General features: G+C 52.3%; 2 protein-coding genes across 2 annotated transcripts; both read left to right on the forward strand.

Moving 5' to 3' along the window:
- The first annotated feature begins 246 nt into the window (after positions 1–246).
- LOC117863900 (uncharacterized) lies at positions 247–2,342 on the forward strand. The gene has a single exon (XM_034747806.2). It carries the CDS (start codon positions 286–288, stop codon positions 2,062–2,064), a length of 1,779 nt encoding a protein of 592 aa, XP_034603697.1. The 5' UTR covers positions 247–285; the 3' UTR covers positions 2,065–2,342.
- An 18,666-nt stretch (positions 2,343–21,008) lies between these two features.
- LOC117864503 (putative lipoxygenase 5) lies at positions 21,009–25,427 on the forward strand. The gene is made up of 7 exons (XM_034748636.2): positions 21,009–21,689; positions 22,128–22,658; positions 22,842–23,165; positions 23,274–23,359; positions 23,519–23,931; positions 24,015–24,281; positions 24,430–25,427. Exons 1-7 carry the CDS (start codon positions 21,296–21,298, stop codon positions 25,181–25,183), a joined length of 2,769 nt encoding a protein of 922 aa, XP_034604527.2. The 5' UTR covers positions 21,009–21,295; the 3' UTR covers positions 25,184–25,427.
- The last annotated feature ends 416 nt before the right edge of the window (positions 25,428–25,843 follow it).

Raw genomic sequence — 25,843 nt, forward strand, 5'->3', positions numbered from 1 at the left:
AGTGAGACCCAAATCTTCTGGTTCAGATCGACACCTGAGAAGGCTTCAAGCCTTCAATTCGGTAACGGTCATGTCTCAGCAGGATCAGCTTGCGGCTTGCGCCTTGTTGCCATCTGCCATTGCGATTTGCGAGCGCCCTTGTGACTCGTGAGCGGACTGTACGACGCGACTTCCCTCACCAGTAGAGCGGATGAGTTGGCAGTGGCGCACCCAGCGGCGCGCTCGGCGCCCACGCGGCCACAGCCACGGCCCATCGCTTCCCGAGCGCCGAAATCCAAACGCACGATGCCTTCGCCCCCACCGCCCCCCACCGTGTGCGCTCTCCTCCTCCCCTTCCCCCCCTCCTCATCCACCACCTCCGGCCAACAACCCCGCCGCCTGCGCGTCCGCAGCTCGAAGCCCAGCCCGCCGGGCCTCCCCAAGCCCAGCACCAGCACCAGGCCGCCCCCGCGCCGCCTGCACGAGGCGGACCGCCGCCTCAGCTCCCTGGTCCACCGGGGCGACCTCGACGCGGCGCTCCGCCTCGTCCGCTCCTCGCCGCGCCCGCCCGACGTGCCCCTCGCCAACCGCCTCGTCCGCGACCTCTGCCGCCGTGGCCGCCCCGCCGACGCCGCGCGCGTCGTCGAGGCCTGCGGGCCGGATGCCACGGCCGCCACCTACGGCGCGCTGGTGGACGGGTACTGCCGCGCGGGGCTGCTCGAGGACGCGCGCCGCGTCGTCGACGGCATGCCCGCGGCCGCGCGGGCCAGCAGCGCCTACGCCTACAACCCGCTCATCCACGCGCTCTGCGACCGCGGCCGGGTCGCCGACGCGCTCGGGGTGCTCGACGGCATGCTCTGCCGCGGGTGCGCCCCCGACGCGGTCACCTACAACATCCTCCTCGAGGCGGCGTGCAAGGCCAGGGGGCACCGGCGGGCCATGGAGCTGGTCGACCTCATGCGCGCCGAGGGGTGCGAGCCCAACAACGTCACGTACAATGTCATTATCGACGCCATGTGCAGGGAACGGGATGTGGACCAGGCGCGCGAGTTCCTCGACAGCCTGCCTTCCAGGGGTTGCAAGCCCAACACCGTCAACTACAACACGGTCTTGAAGGGGTTCTGTAGCGCCGAGCGATGGGAGGATGCTGATGAGCTTCTTGACGAGATGGTCCGAGAGAACTGCCCGCCGAGCGAGGCGACCCTCAATGTGATCGTCAATGCGTTGTGCCGGAAAGGATTGCTCCAGAAGGTTACTCGCTATCTAGAGAAAATGTCCAAACATGGCTGCGCGGCAAATGTTGTTACCTACAATGCTGTCATCAATGGGATCTGTGAGCAAGGGCATGTGGACAGTGCCTTGGAGTTACTAAACAACATGCAATCCTATGGCTGTAAACCTGATATCGTCACCTACAACACTCTGCTCAAGGGTCTGTGCAGTGCTGAGCGATGGGAGGATGCTGAGGAGCTAATGGCTAAAATGACCCAGAATGATTGCGTTCCAGATAATGGCACATTCAATACTGTAATTAATTTCTTGTGTCAAAAGGGATTGATTGTGCAGGCCTTTGAAGTCTTTAAGCAAATGCCTGAGAAAGGCTGCAATCCTAACTCAATCACTTACAGTACAATGGTAGGTGGACTTGCCAAGGCTGGCAAGCTGGAACAAGCCCTTGAGTTGTTGAATGAAATGGCCTGCAGAGGATTCAACTCAGATAAAATGTATCAATTGTTAACTGAGTATCTGAATAAAGAGGATAAAATTGAAGAGGTGGTTCAGGCAGTTCATAAACTGCAAGGTGCAGGCGCACCACCCCACGCTGCACTCTACAACACAGTACTGTTAGGGCTTTGCAGAAATGGGAAAACAGATTATGCTATCGATGTGTTTGCTGATATGGTGTCCTGTGGTTGTATGCCTGATGAATTGTCGTACATTATACTCATTGAAGGTTTGGCATATGAGGGCTATTTGAAGGAGGCAAGAGAATTGCTAAGCAAGTTGTGCTCTAGAAATGTTCTTTCTAACAGCTTGATCAAGAATGAAGCTTTGTTGTTAGATCAAAATATTCACTCTTCTTGAGTCATGATTAATTTGAGGGATGTCTGCACTTTTAACTACATTATATATAGCAGTGGAGTAGGTTAGGACTTACACATTGCTTCAATTTTGATTGTAAGTGCCCTTTGCTTCAGACATGTTGTAGTGTAGAGCTTAGTTGTCCACCTGTTTAAGTTCTTTCTGTAACCATGCTGTCCAATATCATGCCTGTTTGGCTGATTGTAGTTGCAAATTTTCATGCATGCTTACAGAATATGAGCATATTGGATTATAAACATGATTTGATTTTACTTTCTGGATGCACATTTAGTCAAGGCACCCTCGTATCCAAAATATAAGTCGTTTTAGAATTGTATTTTGGATCATTCTTTGTTTCTGTTCGATGGAGATACTTGCCCTAGGATTTAAGCTAAGCTGAAATGTGCATCCTGGTTTAAGAAGCAGGGATATTGTAGGCCTGCACCTATATAGTATTCTCGTTCCTGGAGTACTTTGTTTAGAAACAAGTGGTCAAATTTTGAGTGGTTATATATGAAACCGAAAATGGATACTAGGCCTATGAGAGAAGTATAGTAAGTGTTTATTTGTTTTAAACTAGAAGACTTGAAAAAAGTGAGGCCTTAATGTAACAATTCCTATTCTGATTTTCTTACTTTAGTGTAACAGAAATAACATTTAAAGAATCATTATACAATTGGAGCTCAAGTTACTTCTGATTGATGGTAATTTTTGTCTTGTAAGGTGTCCTGGACCCCATGTTTGTGCTATACTGCTATTTGAAGATAATCCTCTTGGTGATATTGTCAAGTTCATGCTCTTTCTTTGAGTTCGTTATGCCAATTGAATTGGAGTAAATATTACCTGGCAGTTATATTAACCTCGTGGCTCCTAAGTGAAACTATGCAAGTGCTGCATATTTTCTCAAACACTCGTGCTGCAACTTTACACGTGGATGGCTTTTATTTTTTTGTTACTGCAGTTAGGAGATAAGGCAGCTATATGCTTTGAACCGAAGTAATATAAGCACTAATATTATCGATATTGCATTATCTGATAGTCGTCTCATTTCACTATTATGACCGTAGCATGAGTTCATTCTTTTCTTCTACTTCCATCCATAGTGCCAAATTAGTCCAGCCTTCATGGGTGTTACCATTTCACCATGTTTATATCTTACACCCTAGATTGGTTTGCTTTGCCCACTTGTGAAGAGTTTTAATTTGACTTTGTTAGGCTAGGTTAGCATATAGTATCATTTAGAAAGTCTTGTTATGCTATGGTGCAATTCCTGAATTGTGCAGAGTCTGCACGACTGCAGAAAGCTCTCCAGCCTGGATGCTTTGGAAAGACCGAATCTAAGGTGCATGATCACCTTTTACTTATCTCTGGGTTGCTCCTCATATGGATGATCATCTTCCTTTGACCAAATCTGTGGTGCGTATAGTCATCACCTTGGTTGATTCAGAGGGGATAAATCCTTCTAAATATGGTCCACTGAAGTTAATTTGTGCGTTTGAACATTGCTGGTTTAGTGTATTTTAACTTAGAATTCTATTTTTCTAGTTTTAAAGTGATGAAAGGTTGTACTGCACTTCCCTACTCGGGTTGCTGTCTACAAAGCGTTAAAACCTTTATTCTCTCAATTTGAATCTTGGGAAAAAAAAATCTGCCCTCTATTGATTCAGCGTTCCTTTTTAGTAGTATCTTATACCTACGGAGGTCCAGGTAGCGACATGGCACAGTAGTATCTTGAATCTTTTCGTGCGTATCAGCTGCACAAGTCTAAAACGAAAGGTAAAGCTAAACATCACAAATTTCTGAATTTATGTTTTGTTTTTGCAGTTTACCTCTAGAGGGTACAGATTTGGTTGCCACTTTCCAGGGCCTGAAGCCCTGAACACTCGTTGCTGGGGTTCTGTTCTACTCAAAACAGTCCCCTGCTCCAAGAGAATCATGACAGGTATCTAAGACACCATCTAAATGTTCTTCCTGTCGGCAGTAAAGCTGCCTAGCCACCAACACGTTGTGAAAGTTCAGGCTCCACTTGATCATAACAATATACCATATGGTCTTTCTCTCCAACTCGTTTTTGCTTTAGTGGTCTGGTCATCGATGTATCTACTATTCTAATCTTTTCAAAAAGCAGTTGAGATATTGGCCTTGACGAGCATACGGCATTGTATGTTTTGTATTGCTGCTGCTGCTCGTCATTCTTAAGCCAGTGTGCAAACTCCAAAAGCATTTTTGGCTTCTCGCTGGCTGCTTTTGTATCTGGTCTCTGCTCGCTGACCACGGACCGTGATGTACCACGGCATGATAAGGTTATTGGTACAGCATTATCTGTCTCATTTCACTATTGAGTTCATATCTTTTCTTCTACTTACATCCATGGTACAAAATCGGTCCAACCTTCAAGTGTGATTACCATTTTACCATGTTTATATCTTACACCCTAGACTGGATTGCCTTGCCCACTTGTGAAGAGTTTTGGTTTGACTTTGTTAGGCTAGGTTAGCATGTAGTATCATTTGAAATTTCTTGTTATGCTATGGTGTAATTCCTTAATTGTGAAGAGTCTGCACGACTGCAGAAAGCTCTCCAGCCTGGATGCCCTGGAAAGATCAAATTTTGGGTAATGCATGATCACCTTTTCCTTATCCCTGGGTTGCTCCTCATATGGACGATCATCTTCCTTTGACCAAGCCTGTGGTGTGTACAACACATTTTTCTAGTGCTAAAGTGGTGAAAGGATGTACTGCACTTGGCTACTCAGGTTGCCATGTAATGTGCGTTCAAGCCTTTTTATTCTCTTAAGTGGAATCTTGGAAAATATCTGCCCAGCCTCCTATTGATTCAGCGTTCTTTTTTAGTATCTTACACCTAGAGAGGCCCAAAGTAGCAACATGGCATGGTAGTAGTATCTCAGCTCATGGGCCTTGAATCTTGAATTGATGAGTTCTCATTCGTGTGTGTCACTTGTACAAATCATCTTGTTTTTTTGCAGTTTCCCTCTACAGAACTGGTATCAGCTCCCGGGGCCTGAAGCTCGTTGCTGGGGTTCTGTTCCACTCAAAACAGCCTATTGCTCCAAGTAAGGAGGCGTTTGGTTCCCTTTGCTTATTTTTAAACAAGTGTCACATCAATGTTTAGATACTAATTAGGAGTATTAAACGTAGGCTATTTACAAAACCCATTACATAAGTGGAGGCTAAACAGCGAGACGAACCTATTAAGCCTAATTAATCCATCATTAGCAAATGTTTACTGTAGCAACACATTGTCAAATCATGGACTAATTAGGCTTAATAGATTCGTCTCACCGTTTAGCCTCCACTTATGTAATGGATTTTGTAAATAGTCTACGTTTAATACTCCTAATTAGTATCTAAACATTCGATGTGACGGGTGCTTAAAAATAAGCAAACCAACCGGCCTAAATCATGCCAGGTATCTGAAGACACCATGTGAATGTCCTTCCAGTCGGTTGTCGGTAAAGCTGCCTATCCACCAACACGTCGTGAAAGGTTCAGGCCCCACTCGATCATAACAGTATACCGTCTGGCCTTTACCTCCGACTTGTTTTTGCTCTACTGGTCTGGTCATCGATGTATCTACTATTCTGCTTTCTTTTCAGAGGGGGGAAGCAGCAGCAGCAGCTGAGATGTTGGACTGGAGGAGCCGACGAGCATACCCATTCCGTGTGTTCGTGTGGCTGTCATCTTTCGTGAGCTACTGTTCAAACTCCATGAGCATTTTCAGCTACTCGATGGCTACTTATCCACCCGCTCTCCCCTCGCTGACCACGGACCGCGACGTACCACGGCATGGTAGCTCGGACCTGGACCTGGAACCGGAAAGCCTTCTCGAGATCTGGATGCAGGCCGATGCTTCTGCTGCCGCTGCGCGTTGTCAACCATGTTGTAAAATCCCTAAAAAGAAAACCCCATGTTATTGCCAACTTGCCATATACTAGTATGAAGCTTGCTATCGTCTGTTCCTCACCCATCGGGTTGCGTCTACGCGCCGTGGCCGGAGCTCCTCACCCGGCCTCGTTGACACCCCGCGGTTTGTTTGGTGGTCAAGCCTATTGCATGGTGTTGACATCCTCTGCGTCAACGCGGACCTGCCCCTCGGCCCTTTCACATTCTGACGACGACCGTTGCTGTGTGGACGCTGGACGCACCGGCCGGATCCGGCGAGCTGACCTGCGTACGCTACAGCCGTTACGTTACCGTCGCCGGTTTCATACCCTGTACGGGCTGCACCCCGTGGCCGTAGCGCCGCGGTCTCCGTCCCCGGTCCTCCGTCGGTCGTGACGACGTGTCCCGTTTGGACCGCCTCTCGTTGAACTAGTAGCAGCAGCCCGATAGGTTGTACTAGTAGCTTATAGTAGGAGCAGTAGCGAAGACTCGTCAAGTACACATTGACACCTTGCACTGTCGGCGTCGCGTGCGACTCGCGCGAGCCCGTTCCGCCACCAGCGTAACGTTGTCTGAAAGCCGTTGCCGTTCGTTTCAGTCACCGTGCACTACTTCGCTGCAAAGGGTTAGAAAAAACTTCGTTATTGTTGCAGCCGTGTCACCGTCAGCGACCGGCATGGTGAGGAGTTGTCGTTCGCCTAGCAGCAGTAGCAGCGATGGCGAATTAAATACCAAAAAGCTCAGGCCCGTACATTACGTGGTGCAACGTGGTGCAAGTGGCGCGATCGCACCTGGCCACCAATTTTGAGGGGTCACCTTAAGTAATAATTAGCTCATGTTACAATCCAGTCTTTTCTACATCAAGCTCAGTAGTTCACAGCTCAGGCAATCAAATCAAGCATTTATGAAAATAGAGTATGTGGTCATGATGTCTCTCACCTTCCATCGACAACCACGGCATGAGGCTGACACGGATGAAGATGCAATCGGCATCTAGTAAAATTACGACTTAGTGCGAGCCCGCGAGGCATTAATAATTACGGTAATTACATTATAAAGTATAACTGCATTTTTCTTATTTGCATCATGGAAATACATAGGGTCACCGGTTTTTATTTGCACCAGGGCCTTGTAAACTTAGTACGGGCCTGCCCAATATCACGCTGCTTGCACCGCATGCAGTAGACTAGTGTATTTCTTCTCTCTCTGTTTTTCCCCAGCGTTTACCGTGGGCGTTGCAGTGGGTTTCCTGATCAATTCTTACATACGCTTTCACGATCTAACTGTTGTTTTCGTCTTCCTGCATTCCTGTGGGTGGCTTTTAATTTGACCTATTGGTGCCCTACACTTTCCATGGTACCAAAGGCACGGGATTCAGTTGCTATTGGCTTAGCCCAAGTGCCCTACACTTTCCATAGTGCTGATTGAGTTCAGAGTACCTGGGTCTTGTTTACTTCACCCTCAACTCCCAACTTTGACACTATGCAAAAAGAAGATTCACCATCACATCAAACTTGCGGTACATGCATGGAGTACTAAATGTAGACGAAATTAAAAACTAATTGCACAGTTTTATTGTACTTTGCGAGACGAATCTTTTGAGCCTAATTAGTCAATGTTTGGACAATAATTTACAAATACAAACGAAACGCTATAGTATGCTACAGTGCTGTAACAGTAATTTGGCACCTCCAAACTTTGGCAACTAAACCCTGGTTAATCTCTCTAACACCGGTCTAATCTTCTAGATTGGCTGCCTATGCCTGTCCGGTAGAAAATGCACCGGGTACCGAACCTGACAGGAGCACCCCGGGTGCACAGATTCTTCTTCTGCTACATCCCTCTCCGTAAAAGCGAAATTCTTGGTGTTTGTGAAGAAAGGGGCGAAATTCTTCCCACTGGGCGGAGGCGACTGGGAAGGCCCGCGCGAGGCCCGAATGGGAACGCTTGAATTGAACGACCCCAGCAGGCCGCCGAAGTAGGAGACCCGTCCGTCGGTGCAGCCCGCGCGGGAGTGGCCGCCGCCTCTCGTTCCTCCGGCTCGCCCTCCGCCCCCGCTGCTGGTCAAGCTCCGACCACCCCCCGTTCAGAAGCACGCATGGGCGGTGACCGGCGCTCGGGGACCTAGACCCTCCGGCCAGCCGCAACGTCCCTTTCATCCGGCGGGCCACCGGGTGGTGGTGGTGATCGTGGTGCGCCGTGCGTCGCCCATGGGAACGCGCGGTCCTGTGGGTGCGTTTCTCCGGGCTTCGTGTCGGCTCTCGCTTTTGCGGCTGGTACGGTCAATCTCTGAAAACGCGACGCCTTCATCGAGCGTATGATCGAGTAGTAGCCGAGTTCACTTTCGGCACTTTGACTGGTTACTGCGACGACCTCATCGGAGTCCAAGGGGACGGTGAACTCTTCCTAGTCCAGAACGAAGTTTCTAGCTACCTGGACGGGGTTGCTGGCGTCGTGTAGGTAGGCTGTTTCTTGTTAGCAGCTCGTTTCCGACAGTTTTGTGTCATGCGTGACTTCATCGCCGACGCACGCATACTACGAGATGACGGATCGGAATGCGTCAATGCCCTTTGCCATCGAAACACTTCCTCCTCCTACCCTGTGTCCCGTCAAGGCGTCAACGGTGGGTCAAAACTTTTGGTAATAACAACTGTTCGTCAATGGTCCGCCCGCGCGCGGTCCTGGTCATCCATACGACCATATATAACTGGCCACGTCTCGTAGCCGAAGAAATTAACTTCCGTGCGCTTCCTCGGCACACAGGCACGCAGCCTCACGTCTCGCCGGGATCGAAACGACTGGATGTGTGCGTGCAACCACCCGGCCGGCCGGCGGCCGGGCCAGGGAAGGCCCGCTCGTACGTTTGCTGCGGCAAGCCGGCCGACCGCCGCGCGACGCGACCCCCCAAAGCCTCTGCCCCCCGCAGGCCGCAGCCACCACCGCCCCCCGCGTGGCGCGCGCGCGGCAACACGTGCGCACCCAAGTCCCTAGCGGCGCCGACCCGCAAATCATCGCCACGCCCAGAGGCATGCGTGCGTGCATGCCCCCGTCGCGTCGCGTCGCGTCACCTCACCGCACCGATCGATGATCACCGCGCCACCGCCGACGGCCGCTGGCGCGACGCGCACCGGTAGTAGGCGAGCGACGTGCCGCCGCCACCCTCTTAATAACTCGAGCGCGACATGCGACACCGCCCGGCCGCTTTTCGTGACGGCAACGGACGGGATCACGGGGCGCGTACGTGTTCGCGCGGCCGGGTGCCGAGGGCGACCCGCCCGTCACGCGGCGGGGGGCAATGCTGGAGCCGGCCGCGGCCACACGAAGCGTGCGTTGGCCGGGGCGGCCGCGTCGCCCGTGCCGTGCGCGTGCTCCCGCCCGCCACCGAGCAGTAGCAGCGGCAGCATTCATGCCGCCCGGGGGTCCATCGTCCATGTAGCAAGATTAGTGCTACTACGTTACGTCCCCGTCGCGTTCCGATCCGGGTCCCAGCCGGCTTGTGTTCGTTTAGTCAACCGAGTTTTATTTGCCGCCGCGGACTTGTTGCATATCATCGTGTGGTGTACCCACTAGCAAGGGAGAACGAAGCTGTCCTGATGAGCCTCCCGATCTCCTTCCTAGTGCCATATTGCACGCCAAATCATTGTCCCCCGTTCCCTCTCTCGGTTGCGGTCCAGGTTGTATCCGTTTCCCTTGTGTGTAGTGGATGGAGTGCCACAAGGATCTGCTCGAATAATTTGGATGTTGCCTGTTGCGTACCAAATTGAATGCTCAACCAAAAAACCTTTTACTCCTAGCGTGGTTAGTCTAGTTACCACGGGCAATGGGTGGTTCAAGTTCAGTTCAGCGTCCACATTCACCGAGCTCTGCTGGACTGTTCGCTTTAACTACTCCATGGCGAGCAGAGAGCCAGGCACGGCCAAACCCTTGACCGAGACACCACCTAGTTAAGTTAAAAGGGCGTGTTTGGGACGACTCCGCTCAAAAAAATAGTTCCACTCCACTAACTCCACCCTTTTGTAGCTTCACTCCATCAACTTCAGAAAAATAAGAAGCTATGAACCTATTTGGCTAATGGTGTAAACTCCAGCTCCAGAAATCGTAGGAATTGACCAGAATAGTCTCTATTGCCCTTGGTTGGGGTTAGTGCTTTTTTTAACGAGCTACAGTACCCCCTACTGCTACAGTGCCTCACGGCGAACACTTTAAGTAGGAAGTATGATATATGGTTAACATATCTAAGTAGTTCTTGAGCATAGAAAAATGAGTTTGGATATTTAAATTGGAGGTCAAAGGTTGAACTTTACACTGTTTCAGCATTTCTTGAGTTACTGTGGGACGAGTCTAAATGTTTAGAAGGAACCTATGTTTTTTGCCCAGCGGTTTGTATATTTCAATCCATTGATCTTTGGAGCAAAAATTATATCTATTACTTGTAACTGTTTGTACTAACTCTAACTTTGATTAAAGGCTCAGGGCGAGTTGGTGTTTGGTTTGGACGAATTTCATCGAACAAGGGACTGTGTTTTTTTGCACTTTTGAGCTTTACCAGTTGGCAGAGAGCACAACCGCCGCCCAGAAGCAGAGCACGCCATCGCCACTCCTCCTAGTCCCCGATGATTCCGAGGGAACACAGAGCAATATCGCGTGCTCCCGTCAACACGTTGCTCACGCTCAGGTGCCTACCGCCGGTCTCCGATCCCACCGGAGTCCCCTGTCGTCTGTGCATCTCATTTGCTAATGCTCTGCTTTTCTTGTCTTTCTTGTGTGTCGCAGCCGGAAGGGCTACGCGGCGGTGGCCGGGCGGGAAGTGCACCAGTGCGTGGCGCCGGCAGCGGCACTGGCGGCGAGGGTCTCCGGATTTCTGGACGCCGGAGCAAGGAAGAAGGGGCAGTGGCGGTATTGTTTTGCGAGGGGTAGAGGCGGCGGCAGGAGATCGATTCTTTTTCCCCTCGCGAAGCAGTACGTTGTGTAACTAATGGTGGGTAATTTTTACCCAACTCCAAGAGGAGGTATGAAACGTGTATTTTCGGAGCATCGTCTGAGAAGCTCCAGAAAAACTTTGGAGTTGCCCCTCAGATCCACCTTTTTTTTCTAGAGTTTGTATTGTTAGAGCTGGAGGTGCTTGGCAATATGAGTTTGAAGTAGAGCTGCAAAACTTGGAGCGGAACAGTTCCAAACACACTCTAAGAGCGTACTTGCTTCCCAGCCACAGGAAGCCACGCCACATGGTTGTGGCGCCAATTCTGGGTGCCACACCTGCCACACCACAATGGCGTGACATCTCATGGCTGGAACCAAGCCCCTAAGTCTACTACTACACGGTGCTTAATCAATCAATGGAGCCCTGACTCCATAGCCCTCAACCAACCACCACCAAACCGCTGCCGGCTCACGCGCGCGAGGGATCAATATGTCCATCCCATGGCTGGCTTCGACCAGCAATGCGGCACCCCTGTTCACCAGGAACAGCCGGAGGACGGTCGCCGTCGCTCACCGGCATCCATCGGAGGCCTTTCATATGATTGTTTTGTTTGTCAACACGACACCCCAGAGGCCGGAGCTGAGGAAGCAGAGAGTCAGGGCTAGCGGCGGCGCCGTCGCGTGAGAGGCGCTGCTCGTGCCACGCCGCACAGGCGTTCTGCGCGCTGCCAACCGCGGCGATGCGTGACTTGCAAGGCATTGCCAACGAACGCCGACTCCCATCATATGCATGCCAAGGTCTATGGGAGAAACTCTATCGGTGTTTCACCTACATGCTGTGCTACTCCAGTGCTCCCCATGCACCGACTGGGGTGGTAAAAATGTTTCCAAGGACATGTACCTGCACACATCAGCTGGCGTCTGCCACAGAACCAGCCAACCAGGAACCGAGCATGCCTGGACGACATACGACAAATCTTGGCTCTGTAATCTGTGACTGTACCTGTACGCCAAGATCTGCACGGAAGTTGGTCCCCTTCCCCTGCTCCGGTCCCGGTACGAGCTGGTACCTAGCTCTAAATACTTTATTGATAATTTTTTTAATGATCTAGCTTTTAGCGTATAGTTCATAAGGTCAGTTTCAATAGAAGAAACCAACCTAGTTTCCATAGTCTAGGATATTGTATCAAGAAATCATCCTCCACAATGCAACTTTTTTATCTAGAGTCTAAACAAAAATCCAACCAATCATTCTCCCTTCTAGTACCAGATCCTCTGTGCATCATGTAAAGGAGCTCGAGTGATGGGTAGCAGTGGTGCAAGCGCAAAGGATCCGGCAATAAGTAAGAAGAAACTACTTGGGTCTCCCCAATGCAGATTCGCTGGTTTCTTGGCTCATTGGTGCGCGTAAGGACTTGGTTTCCTCTCTAAGAAATGGTTTCTCTTTCTCTCCATAATAAATCTACTGCCACATCAGCAAATTGCTTAGTTGGCATGATAATTAAGAGGGATAGAAACTATCATCAATGTCCCATTGGAACTGCCCTAATCTGAATTGATCCTACACGTCATCCCACATAATCTTGAAGTGAGTGTATGAGACAGCTCTAAATACTTTAAAGATAATTCTTTTAATGATCTAGCTTTTAGCGCATAGTTCATAATATGAATGACCCTACACGTCATCCCACGTAATCTTGAAGTGAGTGTACGAGACTATTTCATGATCAAAAGATAACTCTTCTTTTTTTTTCCTATTAAAATATGAGAAAATATTTTATCAGCGTGGCCCGACCAACTGTCACTCGGTTGACCATTTGCGCCTAGACCAGCTGGGATTAGATACGGCCAGGTCAGAGACCGCGGGACAGCTACAGTGTCCCTATGCCCCTAGCTGACAGAGCAGGTGTGGAGGTGCAGCTCAGCTGCTCTCAAGCGTGCAGCTCACAGTACACTGTACACCACTGCACAAGTACAGTACTGTACGGTACTACAGTACTGGTTTTTACTACTAGTCAGGCAGGGATCACCGGATGAGGCAGGTCTCTTTTCCCATACTGTACTGTATAAAATGCGCCATACGCAGCAGAGCTTGCGAGCTCCGGCATTATTTTTCACGCGGTATTGTTGGTGAAAGTAATCACTTGCCTCCTGGTCCTGAATCATGTCCTCTCGCAGCAGTCCAGGAAGACAAGATCACTGAGGCGCTCCACCGAAAGGCGATCGTAGCATCAGACGACATCCTGACCTCCAGACAATGAGGATTTCCAAACTCCAGAGACGTGACAGGGTGTGGGTGATGGACGCTCCGGGGTAGAAGGCAAGCAGGGCGGGCATCCCAGCAGGAAAAGCGCGCGGCCGGAAAGCCACATCTTGTAGCCCTGCTGCCTGCAGGCCTGCACTGCACGTCTCACTATCTCCACTAGCGACGGATAATAGTATGCAGCAGGGAATGCAGGATGATCCGAAACAGCTGGGGGCCTCAGACCTGTTAATGGAAAAAGGCGTAGGGAGTCGGATAGGGTCGGAGCCAGCGTTCGTGCGTCCGCGGAGAGGCGTACACCTGTGCAGCTGTGCTCCAGGGGTCATGTTCCCGTGGAAACATTCAAGTACTAGCTGGCCGTGGCCGGGCCGGGCGGCCGCTTGCCGGATGCGGAAGCTGGCTGATCGGCGGCTGGTCCGTTCCCCAACCCAGACGGAAGCGGAAACTCCGCCTCTTCCCTTCCTCTTCACAGTCAGATCGGCGGCCACATCCGGTGCGCCGGCTTTCAGCCGATCAGCGAGGAGAGCCCCCACCCGCCCGCCCGCCCGCCGGTACGCCTTCGACCAGTCCCAGTGATTCTTGGCGCCCGGGCCGGAGACCTCCCCCCCCCCGCGTCGCGACTCGCGACAGCCGCAGATTCCCCGCCTTAGCCCCGCCCATTCAGCGACCTGATCCGGATCCAGCGCCACCAGCTAATACTAAACAAATCATCACGCGCCCCGTCCCGCCAGTGCTGCACGCGCGCGCCGGCCTCGCGGTCAGCCTGCTGCACCGTGCACCGCCGCCTCCATCTTTCGGCCGATCGAAAAATTCAAAACAATGACCTCTCCGTCCACGGTCCGCCCTTGCGATTAGGTTGTGTTTCTTAATCGTGTTGGACTAGCAGTCCGAAGCCCTGTAAATTCCTAGAAAAGCGCTACGGCAGTTAGGCTCAAGCACACATCGGACCCGCGCATTGACTCGGTGACCCAGCGATCGAGCCATCGAGGCGAGTTCTGAGTTCAGGTTTGGTCACCGGATTAGGGGGCAGTAGGCTCAGCCCGTTGGAAAGGAGCCACGCTGGCCGGCGCCAGATTGACTACCGCGCTGAGATGTGGTGGTTCCGTGCGCGCATCCGGCTAGAAAATCGACCACTGGACTTTCGTTCCGCGCCGGTGCTGCATCGCTCGGTCAGCCGCTGGTTCGTACATGCGCATGCGTGGGTTGGGACTTGAACCAGCGGAATGAAGGAGGTATGCACCCGTGTCGGATCGGACTTGCGGGTTAGTTTGGTCAGCGAAAGACACGCTCGGAATTCCGTGCAGCAGGCACGAGTCGAGCATACACACTACCGACTTGACCCAAATTAAGACAGGATCGCTCGGTCTTACGCTCTGAATTCCGTGCAGCCGGCGTGCGTAGATCGATCGATCCGGCGGCCGGTTTGCCACGTACATGTGTGTCATCAGAACTCAGAAGGCATAGCCGCACAGGCATGACGCGCAGCCGGAGGGTGGGACACATGCGCGGAGAAGACCGGATCGCAAGGGATCTGGACCAGGGGTGTCTACCTAGACCGATCAGAACACGTACGTGTACTTCAACACACACACACACACACTTGTCAAGCCTCGAGAAGCAATTTGGAACGAAGAAAAGCAAAAGGGGGGATGCAAATGCACCTGGCTGCTAGCTGTCTTTGACCTCCGAAGAGACTAGCATGCATCGACTGCAAATGGTATTAAGCATGCATCTTCACGGAAATTACTACATAACTTCCCGGTAAAAATTAATCTGGGCTACAGTGCATATTCGGTGAATTCGTGAAACTGTAGTAGAAGGCATGTTTAAGATATTTTTTCTAGGGAACCATACGGTGATACAAAGAAAACATGGCATACAGTGGGATGCACTAGTTTTGTATAGCTGTGTGTGGCCTACCAGACTGGATGTGGATAACATGCCACCTAATGAACCTGAAGCAGCATTATATATTGGAGTGGCGCACCAAACACAGGCCTGCTAACACACAGATTAAAGGCTCCCAGACGATATGATTAAGGGCCTTAATGATGGAGATCAAAGCCAGATCAACAAACTAAATCACCCACATGGGACGTTTTAATGGTGGAGATCAAGCCAGATTATCTCGTGATCGGCGAGGAGAATATAGAATTAGCTAGGTCAGGTCTTGCTGTGGTGTTTAAAATCCCAAATTGTAAGTCATTCCAAGAATCTTGGAGAGTCAAAATATCTCAAGTTTGACCAAAATTATAGAGAAAATTATAAAGATTTATGACATCAAATAGGTATACTATGAAAATATAATTGATGAAGAATCTAATGATACTTAGATGACATCATAAATGTTATTATATTATCATATAAATTTGTTCAAACTTGAGATACTTTGACTCTCCAAGATTCCTGGAATGACTTACAATTTGGGATGGATGAGCAATTTAGTTTTTATTATATGTTTAGTTTGAAGATGGGACTCCAAACAGTTCTCTTGTCTGCTCCGGGGCCGATGGTAGGAGGCTAGGAGGTAGGTGGAGCGGCTACGGCACTCTCCAGTCTCTCCTCCGTTCTTCTTTAGGAACAGAGAGTCGTTTCTTCTGAAGAAAATAGAAGTGCAATATATAGTTTTCCTTTATTTCAACTTTTCAAGATCCATAAGGTACCACTTCGACCACTAATTCTAGAACTTGGGTTTTTTTCTTCTTCTTCTCAGAAGTGCGCTAGGAATTCTGCCATTTCTCACTAGAAAAGAAACCAAGAGATAAATGTGGAAATAGTACTTGCCATTTGTCCCAACTCTCTTACGCCCGGAATTTTACCCCTTATGCTGAAAAATCAACTCGAGTATATGTCAAGGGCCTATTTGTTTCCACCCTCCTAAAATTTTAGCTTCTAAAAAATGACTAAAATGTGACTAAAGAGCCAAACACTCCTCCTAAAAAGTGACTAAAAAGTTTTAAGAGGCTCAAAACTTTTAGTACCCCACCCCCTCCTAAAACCTCCTAAAATCAGTATTGGACTCCCAATACCTCTCTTTATTGCGTTTGTCCCCCTCTCCCCGAACGCTCCCCTTGTCTCTTCTCTCCCTCTCCTCTCCTCTCTTCCTTTCCTTAGATCCAGCAAGCGCAGCGCGGCGGGCGGGCCAAGCGTCTGCGAAGGGGCGGTGCGGCGTCGGCGACGGAGGGGCGGTGCGGGGCCGGCGGCGAGCGGACCAAGCGCCGGCGAAGGGGCTGTGCGGGGCCAGCGATGGCGAGCCAAGCTCCGGCGAAGGGGCGGTGCGGGGCCGGCGGCGGGCGGGCCAAGCGCTGATGGAGGGGCGGTGCGGGGCCGGCGACGGCCGAGCCAAGCGCCAGCGGAGGGGCAGGGCGGGGCCGGCGGCGGGCGGGCCAAGCGCGGGCGGAGGGGCGGTGCGGGGCCGGAGTACACCGAAGAATGGCGCCAACAGCAGGGGCATGGGAAGGGCATCTTGGGTATTTTACCACTTTATTAATTGCCTTTAGTCAGTTTTAGGAGGTGGAACCAAACATACTTTTAGGAGGTGACTAAAAACTGCCTAAAAAATTTTAGGAGCTAAAATTTTGGGAGGGTGGAAACATGTTGAAAAGCTTCGCTCATTTTTCGCAATGAATCATCACTTGTCTCGTCCAGAGCGAAAAAGAGGTCGCCTTTATGTCAACTTTTCAAGGTCGATAAGGTACCGCTTTGGTCATTAATTGTGGCACGGGAAATTCTTTTTTCGAGAAGTTCGGCAGGAATTCCGCCATTTCATTGGTGGAGAAACCCAAGACATCTACGGGAATGGTACGTGCCATCGATCCCAAACTCTCATGGGCTTGAAATGTAATCTTTTATTCATGAAAAATCGGCGACCATCTATAAAACTGAGGCGAGGAAAAGGGTTTACCGAAGTATATTAATACACGTTGAAAGATTTGCTCATTTCTACACTGTATCATGCACGTCATCACTTAGCTTGTCAGGAGAGAAAATAAGTCGCATGTATTTCGACTTTTCAAGGACGACATGGTACCACCTGGGCCACTAATAACGGTTGCTCCTTTTTCCAAGAAATTTAGGGGATGTTTGGATACTAGTGCTAAACTTTAGTAGTGTCACATTGAAGTTCGGATACTAATTAGGAGGACTAAACATGAGCTAATTATAAAAATTAATTATAAAAGCTAATTATAAAAACTAATTATAAAAACTTTAGCTCAAGGTATCCAAATAGGACCTTATTAGGAATTCTGCCATTTCATTTGAGGAGAAACCCAAGACATTTACGAAATGGTCGTTGCCATTGTTCCCCACTCCCTCACGCTTGAAATTTACTTCTTAGCATATTGATACTCCCTCCATTTTTAAAAAGACGTATTTCGTTTCGTTAGGACAAGACATCTTAGCATATTGATACTCCCTCCATTTTTAAAAAGACGTATTTCGTTTCGTTAGGACAAGACAGATTTGATGAAGGAGTACTCTATCGATATTTTAGTCTTGTGCAACTAAGTATACTCATAAAAAGTATTTTAGAGTATGAATCAAATGAGATAGAGTACCCATTTGTACACTTGCAACTTGCAATTGTGTTCCTCGGACCCACACATGCTCAGTGGTTTTAACTTGACTTCTATGACTAATTGTGCATATATTATCGCACTAGTTTGTGAACCTAAAGTAAAGCTAGGATTGGAAGTTTGAAGGAATCCAAGATTGGTATCAAGAGTATCATTTTAGTATATACTTAGGAAAAAGATTGACCAAGATTAAATAAACTATTTGAAGAATGAAGAAGATATCATCTGTATGTATAATTGATGATGCTCTTATAATGTAGTAGTTGTGTGATTGTATCATGTACATGTTATGAATCTCCCAGACATACATGATGTTTATATATATGAGCGCATAAAGAGAAAAAGATTGCACTCCCTTTCCAGCCAAAATAGTACACCCTGGTAGGTGCCTTGATGGTAGCATGCTCTATTATTAGTCACATTTGCGAGCAGTTGCTAAGCCTCATCATCAGGTACAGGATAAGATCCTCTGCAGCCTACATGGCAAAGAAAAATGTTCCTTTTTTGTTTTTGGTAGGTAATATTTCTATGCCTACAACGGAGAAACCCCAGTTTGGGTACAGAGAGAAGAGAATAGCAAATTTCGTATACACATAACTTGCGGTCGCGGTCCATTCTGAGAAACCGTTATCAATCAATTTTAGCAGTAGATTTTATGCCACCTATAAACTATATGAAGATAAAACACCCACGCTTTAGGATTAGGAAAGCTATGGTTGAACTTCTAAAAAAAGGGAACTATTTATGGAATAGTTTAGTGAGCGATGATACAGTGATGTTTCAGTCCGGAAGATGCTTGCATTTCTGTGGGTAAGTGAGTTCACCTTCTCTCGTATCCAGCTTATTCTACATATCAGTACTAACACCGGTAGAAAACTCACCTTTAGTCCCGGTTGGTAGGTGTCAAATCTCCCGAAAATCCATCCGGGATAAAACAATCGAGACAAGAGGGGGTCTTCAGTCCTGAGTCGCTCAACCGGAACCAAAGACACCCTTTAGTCCCAGTTGATTTTACCAACCGGGACAAAAGAGTTTTCCAAAAAAATAAAAAAAGCACCGGTGGGCAGAGGCCTGCCTCGGCTCCCGCGCCGCCCGTGCCAGCTCGGCCGGCCGCGCGTGCCCCCGCGCCGCCGCCACCGAGCCCCCGTGCCGCCCGCCTCCACTCTCCGCCCCGCCAGCCTCCTCCCCACCGGTCGCGCCGCGTCGCTCCTCCCCGGCCTTCTCCCCACGCCTCCCAAATCGGCCCGCCTCCACTGCCGCCTGCCGCCCCGACTCCGTGTCGCGCCCTGCCCTCACCCCGCTGCCGCTCCTCACTGCTAGTGAGGGGCGAGCATTGGGGGAAGGGAAGGAGCAGCAGAAGGGAAGGGGTCGGGAGAGGAAGGGAGGAAGGGGAGGGGAAGGAGGAGAGGGACGCGTCTGTGGTGGAGAAGATAAGGAGAAGGAGAGAGAAGGAAAACTTAAAGGAGAGAAAGAGGAGAAGTTAATGTGGGGAGGGGGGCACGTGGGAGGGAGTTTCCAACCGACCAGGATAAAAGGTCCCCCTTTTGTCCCGGTTGATAATTTTGTCCCGGTTGGAGTTTCCAACGGGGATAAAAGACCTCCTTTTTATCTCGGTTGGAATTACCAACCGGGACAAAAGGGGACGTTTTTTGTCCCGGTTGGAAACTGGCCCCGTTGCGATATTTCTAGCCGTTTTAACCGGGACAAAAGGGGGGGTCTTTAGTCTTGGTTGTAAACACCAACCAGGACTAAAACTCTCCCTCCCACGGTAGCCTTTGAGGGCATATTTTTGATCCGGGACTAAAGCTACTTTTGTCACAGGCTAAATATTAACCGGGACGAAAGGAGGTGGATGGAAGGTCAATTCTCTACTAGTGTAATTTGGAAATAAGATGATATTCATGTTAAATCAGGTAGAGCACATGACGCACCAGCCTGGTTTTGTTCAAAATGGTATGCAACGTCGTGCAATTTAGTTATCAGAGGATTGTGCTTGACAAATATGATTTTAGTTTAGCGTGTTAACGGATGCCACGTAAAGATCAACATTATTTGGGAAACATCCTTCATGAGTACCCTACCCATGCCATTTTGGTGGTCGACCATGTACACGTGTAACTTCAACTTTGCCATTTTGGTGGTCGACCATGTACACGTGTAACTTCAACTTTGTTCCCCTCCCTCCACTCCCAACTCCCGAGTTGAAATGGTTTGGAGTTTTGTTAGGGGCTATCTATGAAATACTCGAGTGTTGAAGGACCTCCCCGCACTCGAATTTTTTAGCCATCAGATTGAAAACGTACGACCCATATGAATCCCTGCCTTCCTTTTATCCTCTTTCCCGTGGCCTCTTCTTCTTCCTCACGCCCTCTTCCTCTTCCCCACGCGAGTCTGTCACAAGCGCCGTGCGGGTGTCTCGCCCCCGCGACTCTCGGCTCCAACACCCTACCGCCGTTGATGCTAACCAATTGAAGCTCTACGCCCTCGCCGCCTCCACCTACCAATCGGGAGTCGCCCGCCGCCCGGCTTCGACGGCGCCCATACCGTTTCGACCGTCACCACCGCCGGCCAGCGAGCCGCCATGAAGCTCCCTCTAGCCGGAGGCCACAGGTAACCCCAACCCCAACCCAAACCCCGAAACCCTAACTTTAAAGGCTCACCGGCGTTGTTGCCAGAGAAGAAGGAGAAGAGGAGCTAGCGTTCATGGATTGGTGAAAAAATTAAGTGTGAGAGCTCCTCAAAACACTCGAGTGTGATATAGCTTTCCCCTTCTGTTATCACTAGCCTATCGCAGCTGTAGCATCAACTCTAACAATCCTCGTTTTTATTTTGTAAAAGTGATGTTCCTCCTCTTCTCTACCCCTAGAAATATAGCATTTTGTTTTGAAAACAAGAATCCAGCATTTTCCATCGTTTAGTTTTCTGCCCAACTAACCCTTCCGGCGACCCGAGTGGCTTTATGGAGGCACGGCGAGGGGGCATCGTTGTCCGAATCACCAGCCACACACACTGCAGCAACCGCGACCTCCTCGCCCGGCTCCCGCACCTCAGCTGCGCCGAAGCCTCGGCCCCGCAGCATCCCCCACCTCCTTTCCGGGGCTCATACTAGGACGCATGCAACACGTGTGGCCGGCGCAGGAATCATCCGCCGAGCGGAGCCCGGACGAGCGAGACACGAGCTCGTCTCATCGGTTGCTGCGTGCCCGGGCCCGCCCCCCCGGTCCTCACAGACCGCTGCCTCCGCGGGCGGCGCGCCGCCCACCGCCTATATAAGGTGCTCCTCCCGCAGCCAGAAAGCTAGCTCGCGGAGGCCACCGCACAAACACAGACTGGTCCAAGCTCCAAAGCCAGCACGCAGCGGAGTGGAAAAATAATAACTCGCTCCGGAACAACTACAACTACCCCCACCCTCGCCGCTGCTGACGCGAGCTGTCTTGACCGGCGGCGATTTCTTTCTTTTCTCTCTCTTTCTCTCCCTCCCTCCCGTGCCTGCACCAACCTTTAACTGCTACGATCGATCGATCGAGCGGGGGTGGGCGAGGGAGGAAGGTTCCAGTCCAGTCGTACGGCACATGGCGTCGGCGGCGATGGAGCTGCTGGGGAGATCCTTCTTGCCGGGCCCTGCGGCGGGCGCGGCGGGCCGGGAGCGGGGAGGCGGGCCCTGCTTCGCCGCGGTCGGAAGGGAGGGTAGGAGGGGGAGGAGGCCGCTGCGGTCGGCGGCGCCGGTGGGGGCGCTGGCGGAGCGGGTCGTCGTGACGCCGGCGCCGGCGGAGAGGGCCGGGGCGGCGCCGCCGGAGGAGCAGCCGCCGCAGCACCCGCAGAGCGTCGCGGCGCGGGCCGTGGTGACCGTGCGGCGGAGGCGCAAGGAGGACACCAAGCGCCGCGTCGCCGAGCAGCTGGACGCCTACGCCGACAGGGTCGGCCGGAGCGTCCTCCTCGAGCTCGTCAGCACGGAGACCGACCCAAGTAAGAAAAACAAAGGCTTCCGTGATCCCACCACCATCCATCCCCTCCGCCGCCGCCACAGCCGCGCGATGCTTCCTTCCTGCGCGGCGACTTGGAATTCCATGGCCGGCCGCATCCTGCGTTTGCGTTGCATCTTTGAATTGTCCTAGCCAGCACAATCTGGTTCCTTTTTTCTTTCTTCCTTCTCTCCTCGCCTTTTCCATTCGCTGCTTGATGAGAGCTTCATGGAACCCGGGGCAAGAATATTCCAGCTGGTGCGCTTGACCTCTGGGGCCTTGTCTTCCGAGTCATCATTTCCAAATGGACCATCACGTGGAGCTGTCTCTCTCGATTTGATTGATCGGTGTCAGACGCCGCGAATTTTTACCGTCCCGACTCCTGATCGTACGAACGAATCGAGGCATCAATCTGACTGAATCTTTGCTGAATCGGTGGCAGGGAAAGGGGGCCCCAAGAAGAGCAAGCGATCGGCGCTGGTGGGGTGGTTCGAGAAGAAGGACGTCAAGGCGGAGCGGGTGGTGTATACGGCGGAGTTCACCGTCGACGCGTCCTTCGGCGAGCCCGGCGCGGTGACCGTGCTCAACCGCCACCAGCGGGAGTTCTTTATCGAGAGCATCGTCGTGGAGGGCTTCCCCACCGGCCCCGCGCACTTCACCTGCAACTCGTGGGTCCAGCCCACCCGCGTGGACCGCAACCCGCGCGTGTTCTTCACCAACAAGCCGTACCTCCCCGCCGAGACGCCGCCGGGGCTGCAGGAGCTCCGGCAAAAGGAGCTCAGCGACCTGAGGGGCGAGAGCGCCGCCGACGCCGCCGGCGAGCGCAAGCTCACCGACCGGGTGTGGGACTACGACGTGTACAATGACCTCGGCAACCCGGACAAGGGCGCCGAGTTCGCGCGCCCCGTCCTCGGCGGCGAGCAGCTGCCGTACCCGCGCCGGATGCGCACGGGCCGGCCCAAGACCGTCACAGGCAAGCTCTCACTTTCCCTCTCTCACCACCGCCAGCCATCTGTCCATTAAATTCCGCGACAGCAACAGTGGCTGACCTGACATGGCGGCCGGGGGAGGCCGCCGTCGCCGTCGCGCGTAGCTTTCGTATCCAAACCACCCGATCGCGGGCGACGTTGACCGGCGCTAACGTTTCCTTGCGCAGACGAGCGCGCGGAGAGCAGGGTGGAGTACCCGGAGCCCACCTACGTGTCGCGGGACGAGGAGTTCGAGGAGGGCAAGAACGAGATGCTGTCGGAGGGCGCGCTCAAGGCGCTGCTCCACAACTTCATGCCGCTGCTGGTGAGCTCCGTGTCCCCCGACATCCGCGACTTCGCCGGCTTCCACGACGTCGACAACCTCTTCAAGGAGGGGCTCCGGCTGAAGCAGGCGCTGCAGGACCAGCTGTTCCAGAAGATCCCCTTCGTGCGAAAGATCCAGGAGAACAGCGAGGGCCTCCTCCGCTACGACACCCCCGACATCATCAAGAGTAAGCGACCGTCCTCCTCCTGCTCCGTGAAGCGATCCATGGCGATCCGATACGATAAGATACGTTGCACGGCACTTTTGTAACTGATGATGTCGTTCCGTGTGGCAGAGGACAAGTTTGCGTGGCTGCGCGACGACGAGTTCGCGCGGCAGGCGCTGGCTGGCATCAACCCCGTCAACATCGAGCGCCTTCAGGTAATCCGTCGCCGTCACGCCCAAACACGCCGCGGACACTGAGACTGCCCTGGCCGCGCCAGTGCTCGGCGGTTGCTGTCGTCCGCGGGGTGGAGCCGAAAGGCGCCGCCGTGCTTGCCGCTCACTTGCTGGTTCGTGTTCTCGCGTGTCCTCCCCCAGGCGTTCCCGCCGGTGAGCAAGCTGGACCCGGCCGTGTACGGCCCTAAGGAGTCGGCCATCACGGAGGAGCACATCATCGGGCAGCTGGACGGCATGTCGGTGGCGCAGGCGCTGGAGGACAACCGGCTGTACATGCTGGACTACCACGACATCTTCCTGCCGTTCTTGGACAGGATCAACTCGCTGGACGGGCGCAAGGCCTACGGCACGCGCACGCTCTTCTTCCTGACGGCCGCCGGCACGCTCAAGCCCATCGCCATCGAGCTCAGCCTGCCGCCCATGACCGAGGGGTGCAAGCGCGCCAAGCGTGTGTTCACGCCGCCCGCCGACGCCACCAGCAACTGGCTGTGGCAGCTCGCCAAGGCGCACGTCTGCTCCAACGACGCCGGCGTCCACCAGCTCATCAACCACTGGTACGCCTCTGAACACGATTTCCTTCAGGCTTCAGCATTCGATGCAGAGGAACTCAGCTGCGGGATTCGATGCGTGTGTGCAGGCTGAGGACGCACGCGTGCATGGAGCCGTTCATCATCGCGGCGCACCGGCAGATGAGCGCGATGCACCCCATCTTCAAGTTGCTCAAGCCGCACATGCGGTACACGCTCAAGATCAACGCGCTGGCGCGGCAGATCCTCATCGCCGGCGATGGCGTCATCGAGTCCGGCTTCACCCCCGGCCGCTACTGCATGGAGATGAGCGCCTTCGCGTACCGGGAGCTCTGGCGGCTCGACCAGGAGGGCCTCCCCGCCGATCTCATCAGAAGGTACATGCGCACACATTATTGCAATACTATTTCACTGCATTACCTGAAATGCGATGTCTCTGAAATCTTCATCGCATAGGTGCAATGCAACAGAAATTGTCTGCCTGGTTCCTCAGTTCATTTGTTTTTTTTTTCTGTTGACACACAGGGGCATGGCCGTGGAGGACCCGACGAAGCCGCACGGTCTCCGGCTGCTCATCGAGGACTACCCGTACGCCACCGACGGGCTGCTGCTGTGGTCGGCCATCGAGCGGTGGTGCGACGCTTACGTCGCCACGTACTACCCGTCCGACGAGTCGGTGCGGGGCGACGCCGAACTGCAGGCGTGGTACGACGAGGCCGTGCGGGTGGGGCACGCCGACAAGCGCGACGCGCCGTGGTGGCCGCGCCTGTCGACGCCGGCGGACCTGGCGTCGCTGCTCACGACGCTGCTGTGGCTGACCTCGGCGCAGCACGCGGCGCTCAACTTCGGGCAGTACCCGCTGGGCGGCTACATCCCCAACCGCCCGCCGCTGATGCGGCGGCTGGTGCCCGCCGAGGGCGACCCGGAGCACGCGCACCTGGTGGCGGACCCGCACCGCTTCTTCCTGTCGGCGCTGCCCAGCCTCACGCAGACCACCACCTTCATGACCGTCATCGACACGCTCTCCACGCACTCTGCCGACGAGCAGTACCTCGGCGAGCGCCCCGACGAGGCGTGGACGGCCGACCCGGCCGCGCTGGCGGCGGCGCGGGAGTTCTCGGAGGAGGTGCGGCGCGCCGAGGAGGAGATCGAGCGCCGCAACGCCGACACGGGCAGGCGCAACCGGTGCGGCGCCGGCGTGCTGCCGTACGAGCTCATGGCGCCCACGTCCGGGCCGGGCATCACCTGCCGCGGCGTCCCCAACAGCGTCACCATCTAGTCTCAGTTCAGCAGACATGGGAGGATAACGAGATGATTTGGAAGTGAGAAATTTCCGCTCATTATACTCGGGCGGGGAGAAATCTTAGCAGAAGAAGATTACTTTTGCCATAATTCTCCCCATTTGATTCGGGGTCCGGATAGGATGAATATTTTGACATGGGTGGGAGGAATTGATATTGTAGAGTGGGTGTAAATAACACAATCAATGGAATATAGTCGTATAGAGTTCTCAAGGAAAGTTATCCAGTATCTCATCATGATTATGCAGAACTGTTCAGCGTGGGGTTTATCTTCATGTCAGTGCTGTCTACAAATACTACTGCACATTATTTGCTTTGTCCAGATTCATGGCGTCATATAGGTGGATCGTCAAAATGTAAGTATTATTTGAACAGATTGATAGTGTCATTTAAGCAGATAGTCAAACTTCACTTAGCACACGATTTGGTAAGAGCTCATATCTGTTCTTTTTCATCCTTCTCAGTTCTCATTCCGAAATTCTGAATTTGATTTATTCAGTTTATTGGCAGTTGACAATCGTTGGAATATTGCGGTACAGAGTTCTCAAAGTTGTCTATCATCTTATACATAACTGGTTAGTGTGCTTTTTATCTTGCTCATGTCAGTGTTATCTTGCACATCATTTGCTTTGACCAGA

Source organism: Setaria viridis, chromosome 7 (genome assembly GCF_005286985.2).
Source record: "Setaria viridis chromosome 7, Setaria_viridis_v4.0, whole genome shotgun sequence".
Classification (NCBI taxonomy): Eukaryota; Viridiplantae; Streptophyta; class Magnoliopsida; order Poales; family Poaceae; genus Setaria; species Setaria viridis.

Bases quoted from the DNA above. Each gene is read 5' to 3' on its own strand.
- LOC117863900 (XM_034747806.2), top strand. From the start codon at position 286: ATGCCTTCGCCCCCACCGCCCCCCACCGTGTGCGCTCTCCTCCTCCCC.
- LOC117864503 (XM_034748636.2), top strand. From the start codon at position 21,296: ATGGCGTCGGCGGCGATGGAGCTGCTGGGGAGATCCTTCTTGCCGGGC. The intron at 21,690-22,127 runs GTAAGAAAAACA...AATCGGTGGCAG, and splicing joins CAGCACGGAGACCGACCCAA to GGAAAGGGGGCCCCAAGAAG. The intron at 23,360-23,518 runs GTAATCCGTCGC...GTCCTCCCCCAG, and splicing joins TCAACATCGAGCGCCTTCAG to GCGTTCCCGCCGGTGAGCAA.